This window comes from Melanotaenia boesemani, chromosome 21, assembly GCF_017639745.1.
Source record: "Melanotaenia boesemani isolate fMelBoe1 chromosome 21, fMelBoe1.pri, whole genome shotgun sequence".
In the NCBI taxonomy this organism is placed as follows: domain Eukaryota; kingdom Metazoa; phylum Chordata; class Actinopteri; order Atheriniformes; family Melanotaeniidae; genus Melanotaenia; species Melanotaenia boesemani.
Window position 1 is genome coordinate 15,185,438 of NC_055702.1, and position 9,541 is coordinate 15,194,978.

The following is a 9,541-nucleotide window of genomic DNA, read 5'->3' on the forward strand; positions in this document are numbered from 1 at the left end:
AAAGTAGCAGTTCAATTTGTGCAAACATGTCTACTGGAAATAAAACCATTTGATCGACTTGTCAGCTTAGCAGAATAACAACAACAACAAAAAAAATCATCTTCAGCAAACATTAGGGATGACACATCTATACCACTAAAACTGGTTAGGTAGTCAACTAGGTTGTGAAACCTCAAACTATAAACATCAAGCACACATCCAGAAACATCAAGGATTTTTATGTCTTTATCAACTAACACATTTTTTTTCTTTTTTTTTTTTTTTTTAAGTACACAAGGTAACAAAAAGTACGTACAACTTTAAATCAGGAATGCATGAGCTGAAGCCATCGGGTACGGATGCTACCCAGCTTCAACTAATGGAAACTTCCCTTCAGTCTACAATAATCAAAATGTGATTTCATTGTCTTTTCCTTTTAAATCAAGCAACTATAAAGTACCCGACTGATTTGTCAAGACATGCAAAGCCAAGTTGCTTATAAATATCTTTCTGAATACTTATAAAACAAGCACACTCAGTTCAGGAAGGAGTTTTTCTGCTTGACCCAAACTCCTGATATTGTGACAGGTTAACAAATAAAGTATATCATGGCTGCTTTGGATATAAACATTTAAGAAAAAGAAAATAGAGCTGTGCTGTTAAGTGGTCAGTCATCCAACATTTTACGTCAAAGCTCTGTCTCTCACAAACATTTTTTGGCCAAAAATATCTCTTTGGATAGTAAAATGTTGGAACCAAACTTAAAAATGTCAACATACCTTGAAACACAAACTATAGCTTATAAAGCTCTTCTCATGGATTTATTTCCTCATCAATGTTATTATCCAACAGGTTATTGTATACCTATAAATAAAAGGAATGAGCCTTTCCCTAAAAAGCCATAAACATACCCGTCCTCAGCCAGTTAAATATTTGCATCATCATTTCCACAGAGAGCTGCAGCTGTGATTAGAAAGCAAGGCCTTGTCCAGAACCTTCTCCCATGACAGTGGTAGCTGCTGGAGGGTCAGGAGGAGAAGCACAGTTACCAGAGGATGCTCCCTGGCAACTGCCTGATGGAGAGACGGTAAGACTGCGGAATAACCGGTCCATGGAAGGAAGCAGGGGCTTAAGGAGGCTGACGGGGCAAAAGGCTGAGCCCCCATGGGGGGTGAAGTTGACCTTGTTGGGGTCTGGGCAGGAGGAGACGAGGGCTGGCTTGAGTAGGTGTGGAGCACTAAAGAATAAAAAGGACATGAAGGTGTGAGGTCGAAGTGATACTCAAATCAATCAAAATCAGTTCCATTGTTTTTAGTAGCATTAAGTAGATCCCTTTTCTTCTAGTGACCTCTACAGGTTTGAGTTTTGCTTATAAACATGGTCTGCTTAGTTACAGAGCTTAAACTCCACTCCAAAGGGAGCTGCTACATTTGAAATCTCCTGAGAAGTTTGTTCTTGTGTCATCTGTCACTTTAAGTTATATGAACTTTGTAATGACGTCCTTTACCTCACAGAGATAAACATTACTTATATTGCAGAGTAACCACACACAGACCAATGATCAACCAATTAATCTAAATGCAGCTAATCTTACTGAAGTGTGGCTGTTTTTTTTTTGTTTTTTTTTTTGGTAACAAAGGGTTGCCCAGTAAACCCAAAAAACATAACATACACTAACTATATTTTATTAAATTTATATAGCACTTTATAAGAGCAACACAAAGCGCTTTACAGGGCAAAAAAAGAACATGAAAGGATAATAAAAATCAAAACAAAAAAATGCCAATTTTAAAAGCAAATTGCAAATATGAACGATACAGATGATAAAAGAAAGACTTTAGACATTTACTTTGGTTCCCACATTAATAAACTTCACAAACTACCAATCAGAACTGGGGTGGCCAATGTAATTTCAGGGGCTCTGGACTTATTTTAAATTGTAATGTTGCCAAAAAAAAATAAATAAATAAAAAAATAAAGCCAGCCACTTAAGTCCTTAGCTTCAACAGCATCTCTAAAGGCCAAAAGAAAGTCAAGAAGAACATCCAAAAATTGTCCAAGCTTTAAAAAAGTTCGCTCTGGGAGGATTTAGGGTGCATTCACACCAGGATAGTCCACTAGACTCGCTACGATTGAGGATTACTGAAGACGAGACACACACCGATGAAGAAACCTCGTTCATCTATTGGTTTATGCAGGACCACGTCTGTTTCTACGACATAAGAGCAAAACATGGTGCATCAGATCTTAGCGATCTGGGGTTGACCATATTTCTATCAGATCTGTTAAGAGTTTTTCCACATCTGACTGCATGACATTTCTCGTGGCCAGAGACGCAAAATGTCCCACATGCGCAAATGTTTTACTTTTACTCACATTGCTGTGTGCTGAACCCACAAGGCATTTTGTTTTGTAGCCCGTTTCCTGTAATTGGTTCACTTGTTTGTAGTCCGCTTTTTTGAGCAGAATCAGTTTGTTTGGACATTCCCAATTCCCTAAACGAAGCAACTTTCCCAGCAAACGGACCAGGATTTGAATCAAAAAGGCTGGCGTGAATGTGCCCTTAGTGACATCTAGTGGTAATAAATGGCAAGAGAGAACAACTAAAAATATCCCTCAATCATCTCTGAAGTGTAATGACTGTAAATAATCTCCTCTAGAGTCGCTGTTTGGCTTGCACCTTTTGGGGCTCGGTAGTAAGATGAAGGGGTGAGGATCGTGACTCATGCATACAAAATTGTAACAATACTCAATGAAAACATTGTGCATTGCCTCACAGCACCTTGTGCAGGATTGCCTGCCAACAAAAACCGTGATCCCAGAATTTGATTACTGAAATTAACTTTGCCTCTAACTGGACCATCTGATCAATCTGGACATTTTTGGGATGAAGGACTTAAAGACAAAAACACTTAAAACTGAGCTTTTAGCTTTTCAGACAGCAGGTGACAACAGGTGTACAGAATGACATTGATTTCTTGTTTTAAATAATGAAAGCATGCAAAACTATTATAGGAAAGGGTTGTTTAATTGAAATATTTCTCTACCGAGATAATTAAGGTAGTACCAGCCAACCCATAATTATAACAGGTGAGCAAAGAAGCAAAAAAAGTGTGACAGTAACGTCCGGATGAAGCTTTAAAAAAAAAAAAAGAAAGAAAAAAAGCCATACCTGATCTCCTCCCAGACTCTGACCTTCTCGCAGCCCTCTGGAGGCTCCCTCTGGAAGCAGCAACTTTTGTTTGGCCCTGGAGAGGAGGAGATCAGCAGAGGCAGGGAGAGGTCAGCCTCATTCTGGGAGGACAACGGAGACAAGAGGCTCATCTCTGCAAAGTCTATAAGACCTGAAAGCAGGAGACAAAAAAAAAATATTAATTCTCCAGATAAAAGCTGGTTTCACATACAGTATGAATGCAATAAATTTCAAAAGAATTAGGTCAGAAATGTCTCCAGTGTCTTTTCACCCATTCCATTTAAAAAACAGGATATGTTCCAGTAGGGATGCAGTTTCAAAACCAAATCTCTAGACCAACATCTGAGCAGCGGACACACGAAGGAGGACATGAAGCCAAGAAAAGTTCTTGTGCTGTATTGACTTATTTGTGTTTACACCATGAAAAACAAGTGGAAATAACAGTTTTTGGGAAAAACTATTATGCAACTACTCTTAGAACCACCATAAAATTTGCCCATTAAATGTTTTTGTGGATTAAATCCTGTATCATGCAGCGCCTCAGTCTTATGCAGAGTGTGACATCTGCAAAAATCAGGAGCAAATGCAAACATTTAATCCAAAAGCCTTTTGCTGATTTACAAAACTCCAAAAACAATGGGTCTCTTTTCCAGTTTTTGAAAATGCATTTTGGACTGACATGATTCTCACAGCTCACCACTTTCTTCCTAAGACAGAAGATCAACATAATAATAAGAAAACAGCACAAGTTAGACGTATTTCAATATTTCTATCCATTATGTCCACATGAGGGCACACAAATACCAGACACTGTTACACTGCATCAGCACTAATTAAATAAAAATAAAGGTTTGTGTAAGAACTATGGACATCTAGTGGTAAAGATCAAAAGACGCAGGCATTTCTGCACCACTAGCAAACAAAAACAGTATTTGGGAGTAGAGAAGCATGTTTTTTGAGAGACTAACAATCACGGTGTTCACAAATGTGACCCTATGAGCACACAATGGTAATGGGTGTGCTTTCAACTCTCAGCATGCTCAGCTCATTACACCCGAGTTTTGAGAATCTGGAGGTGGAGACTGAAGCCGACGTGTTGTATACTCAGGTCAGTTTCCAGCCATCATCTCTTCTTCTCTGTGACCGTCTTATCTTTCTAACCAGAATATTCTGAAGAGATAACAGTTTAAAATAACGTTTTATCTGTACAGCAACTTCTAATTTAGTGCTGCTAAGAACAGGTGTGCATCTAGAAGCCTGGATCACAGGTAGCTGCTGTACTAATTCAATGTTATTTTAAACTGTTCTGTCTGCAAAATAAACCTGCCCAGAGCACACATCCCTGTAACCATTTTCATCATTAGTACTTAGTTAAAATTTTATTTTTTTCCTAAATTTAATTTTTTTTATTAATGAGTGTTAGGTTTGTGATTGTACCTAATGTAGTATATATTTAATATAATGGTCCACAATGACATGACAAATTGAGAGAGGCGGCCACTAATATTCCCTCCCACGTTGACACTCCTGGTCTAAGCACATGACTGTTTGCTAGCTAAGTCCTAAGCTCTGGCAGGCTTAATATCTGAAGAATATGAACACACTCCTTACATGGTTGTGTTCAATTTCTGGTCACAGATATGAACTATTATATTTTGCTGCAAAAAATGTCCATCTGGAGGAATTTTTGCTCCCTTTGAAATAAAAAAATGTTTTTAAAATAAAGTAAACAGCATGATGATGAGCATAGTCTGTTTACCAGTGTATTTTATCATTCTGGGGGATTGATTTCAACCAGGTCTTCGTGTTTCAAGATTGATTCAACAAACTAATACCTTTAAATAAAAACCTGACAAGCAAACCTTGGTGAGGGTCCAGAGAAGTGTCTACAGAGCTGGGTTGGGAGGTGTAGATGTAGTTGGGGGAGGAGCAGGGTGAGGAAGAGGAGGAAGATGAGGACAGTGGAGTAATGGCGCAGTCACTTTGAGATCCACTTCTGCAGCTGTGCAGAGGGACTGGAGCACGGTGACCGTCTGGAACCTCGAGGAGCTGCAGAAACAGGGAAAAAAAAATGTTGACACCATGTAGTTAAAAAAAATATCCACCACTACAGTTTTAACAAAGCTGTACATACAGATTCATACAGGAATTAAATAAAACAGTACCGGAACTTCCTTACATGTGCAGTGTGTGGAGGGTAAGGGAGGCTTACTGTATGCTGTGGGAGCGGTGGCTGGCTGATGAACATGCCTTCCAGCTCCTGATTGAGGCCCTCCACACTGCAGCGCAGTCGGGGGACCAGTGTAGACAGGGGAGTGAGGGGGATGGGAGTTGGCTGAGTCTGAAGTAACAAACAAGCTAAACTTAATTTTACTTGAAATGAAAGGGAGACAAAACACTTTTTTAAAACCCTACAATGTTTTGATAAAATACTTTCTGGCAACATCTTTTGTGTGAGGAAAGCTAAAACTCTTAACTTTTTTCCCACCCCTTTTAAGCTCCTGTGCTTTATAAATTAGTAAAAATTTATGGCATTTGTTGTATTGTGATCACTTTGGTGAAAACCTACCATTACCCAGTGACGAGCAGAACCATGCAACACATCACAAAGACCAGATGTGATGAAAAGCAGAACTACCAGTTTAGAGAAAACTTGTGGTCTATGCTGGAATGCAGTAGATTTCTCTTCTATGCTACTCTAATTTAGTAATTCATTTTTGTAATGTTACATGGCTGAGAGTGTTATTTTATTTATTAGGTTGCTGTTGTCTTGTCTCTATGTCTGATTTGGAGTTTTGTGATGATCAAAAAAAAAAAAAAAAAAAAAAAAAGAAAGAAAAAGAAAAGCAGAACTACACATTTCTTGAGACGCAGTAGTGCATGTGATGTGATCTTCCTGTTGCTTTAGTCTTTTATTTAATTCACTTCCTGCACAAAGCTGCACAGCTTCGCTACTTTAAAATCAGTAAAGACGATCTGGAAACAGACAAGTAGCCGTGCTTAAAGAAAATAGCCACTCATGAGGCGCATGTGAAATAAGCAGAACACTGTGTTTATGAGATGAGGTACCTGGGTAGCTCCTGGGCTACAGGTCCCATGTGGATAACTACACTGACGGTCTCTGTCATGGCCCCCAGAGACTGCAGGTTTGCTGCACTGCTGGAGTTGTTGTTTTAGTTTTGCAATCTGCAATGAGCACAAGTTAATGTCAGCCAGCTAAAACATATAAAAACACACTCAAGTTTTCACATTTGCACGTCACAGCTAAACATCAGAGGCATTTTATAAACCACTTTTTAGTTCTGATTATGTGGTGGTTCAGATAAAATATGAGGTGGAAATCAATTAAAATGATAAAAAGTGACAATTTCTTTGTAGATGAGACAATTGGTTTCAAATTTTGGGTAACATAAAAAAAGCGAGTTTAGCAAATCTGCCCACTACAAAAATATGTTGAGGAATAAAAACAGAAAGTGACCTCACGTAGATGTTCAGCGCTGCCCCAAGAAGCTGAACGTTTGTGGCTGCTGCTACCTCTTCTGCCCTGGGATTTATCTGCCCACGAGTCTGGAGTCTGCAGAGGAAAAATAAATAAATAACCAGTATTCTTCAATCATATTAAATTGGATTACTTATGTTTACAAAGACTTCACATACACATCACCAGTGCTTTCACACTCAAGACAGATGAACCTTTCATGCTAAAAGGCTGATTTGCAGCCAACATTGCACCATAAACACCCACAGACTATTTTCACACTTTTAGAAAGTCAAAAGAGCAGGAGAAACCGAAAAACAAAGAAGGTGGAGGATGTGGGCAACCATAGAGCAGTGGCGAGTGCCTGCACTCAGAGCAGAGGATGGGTGCAACCAAAACGGCCTCGTCAGCTGACATCAGGGACTCTTCTCATGGCTGTGGTTCACACTCTGTAACAGCTCTGCAAGCATCGGACACTCCCTCCCTCAAACCCTCCGTCTGGTAGCAACAATCGTGCAAAACCTGCAAACTTATGCAGGTTTTGCACAGATAAGCATAACTCATGCTCATCTGTTCCACAACACCAACACTAAACTAAAAAAAAAACACATTGATGATTAATAAAATAAACTCTAAATGAGGCTAAAGTGATAAGGAACTGCATTCCATTCATTCTTCTGGCAGAGCAGCTCAGATTCAAACTTGCCAGCATTATTATTTCCACCCCCCCAAAATCAAGAGCTGACCTGGGTGGATTTGTCCTTGCGAGACAGACTGCTCTGGTTCTCAGGGTCTTTTGGCCAGTGCCCCTGCAGGTATGGCCCGATGATGGCGTCGAGGGACATCGTCCGCCTCATGCCTGAGCTCAGCTGATGTGATTTGGCCTTTCCAGCTTTGGGTTATGAGAAACAGTTGTATTTTACATATGTAAACAGACTGAAATACTTTGATCAGGTTTTTTTTTTTTATTAGGAATTCTGCCATTTTTAATCACTTTAACATAGAGTTAAGTTGCCATTAAAATGGCTTAGTGAAGGTAAACTGAACTTTAGGCTAAATCATAGCACTATTAATAACAATACATAAACATAATATTCATATGCAGCTTATGTAAGGAATATATTAGAAGATCAATGCTAAGTAAACCTTATTTTATTATTAATTCAACTGAAAAGGAATGGATTGAATAAATAAAATGATACATAATACATCACTTTACACACAAATACATTTCGGTTGGATTATACAGCTTCTATAAACAGTATGATCAATTAATACAATTTATTTAACAGTGTAATACACCAATTTGGAAGAATGCATAGTAGATTGGTAGATAGGTAAATAAATAGATGGGAAGAAGTGCTGCAGTTAAAGATGCTGCATCGACATGATACGTTTTGTGATTTACACATATTTTTATACTCCTACTGGTTTTACCTAAAGTTTGAAAATAATATTTTTTCTTGTCTGTGCGTGGACATACCATGATCGATATGGTGTGACAGGTGCTGAACTCATACCTGACTTCCCATCTCTCCGGCTTGATCGGGGTTTGCTGGCAAGCCTAAAGGGAACGGTCGCCTTGAGGGGCTGCGGGCCCAAAGCAGTAGATCTTGCGTGTCCAGCTCCACTTCGGCCAGACATGTTTACAGTAACAAATCTAGGACCACTTAGCTCCTATACCTGTAATTAGCCGTGGCTGTCCTGCCTGGTAGATATGTGGGGGGCGCTGGTAATGGCTTGCCAAATTCCCTGCTGCAACTCTTCCTCCTGTGATGATGACTATTCGAAACCGTTACAAATTTCAGTCTAAAATCGCATGCACAGCATTTCTAAGTAACCTGAAAAAGTTGACGCAGAAAAGCTCGAAATATGACGCGTTTAACCGTGGTTACGAATTCGGCTATTATACTTTTTTCTGACTTGCGTGCGAGTTAGCAGCCTAGCGAGCAAAGTTTCTTTGTGAAGATGTTGAGATATTTTAGCCCGTAGTCGGACGAAAAAGCAGGTTCAGTTTCAAAAAGTCACTTTAACGCCAACTCCTGCGTCTTCCCAGCAGATTTTAAAGTGTATTTCATTATCATTTTTCGGGTTGGAGGGTGTTTTGATGGCCCCAGAAGTTGCCAGGTGGCCGTAGTTCTGTATTCTCCGAGTTCTTGTTAATGGCAAACTCCAAACACTTCCACCACCACGCTGGAGTGGATTTAATTGCGCAAGGGGTGGATCCAAAACTATATCTCACTTTTGATTGGCTGGTGAGGCCTTCAACTTATTTTCTATTGGTCATTTTACCATCAATCCGTCAAAACTCGGGAAAAAAAAGTTGTCACAGCCCCTAATTTATATCTCATTTTAACAGATTTTTACAACGTTCATTTCGTATAGAGATACAAAATTTTACATTACCACTTCTGTAAATTGACTATAGTAATTTTCTCCACGACACTAGGAAACACGTACACAGCTTTTTAACTGTAGAAATGTAGCTGTTGTTTGAGTGTTCTTTGCTGCCATGTATTTAAAGGGCCATACCCATTTGAGGAAGCTGTAAACTGTAGACGTGACCACAATGCTGTACTGCAGAGAAAATTCAAATTAGGTCAAAGTAGAAAAGTATTGGCTACGACATATATTAAAACTACCAAAATAATTAAAAAAAAATCCCAGTAGCCTGTTTCTGAATTATATATATTACACTCTTATATAATCACTGTTTGACATTTTATCAATGCAGCTGCTTCATATGGTGTTTATTTAGCTATATAGTATGAATATTCATATATTAGTAATTGTAATTCTCCACCACTGCATATTGTACAGCAGTAACATTTTTAAAAATTTAATATTTTTCAAATATTACATTAAAACTTCATTCAAGGGTGTATTTCTTT

At 38.8% G+C, this 9,541-nt stretch overlaps 1 protein-coding gene across 1 annotated transcript; it reads right to left on the bottom strand.

Moving 5' to 3' along the window:
* Positions 1-232: 232 nt before the first annotated feature.
* Positions 233-8,849, bottom strand: LOC121633034 (protein FAM117A-like). Its single transcript, XM_041974892.1, has 8 exons — positions 8,171-8,849; positions 7,397-7,542; positions 6,651-6,746; positions 6,242-6,358; positions 5,385-5,513; positions 5,035-5,221; positions 3,152-3,323; positions 233-1,216 (listed from the first exon to the last, which is right to left on the bottom strand). The coding sequence occupies exons 1-8, from the start codon at positions 8,292-8,294 to the stop codon at positions 949-951; spliced, it is 1,239 nt and encodes a 412-aa protein (XP_041830826.1). The 5' UTR covers positions 8,295-8,849; the 3' UTR covers positions 233-948.
* Positions 8,850-9,541: the final 692 nt, after the last annotated feature.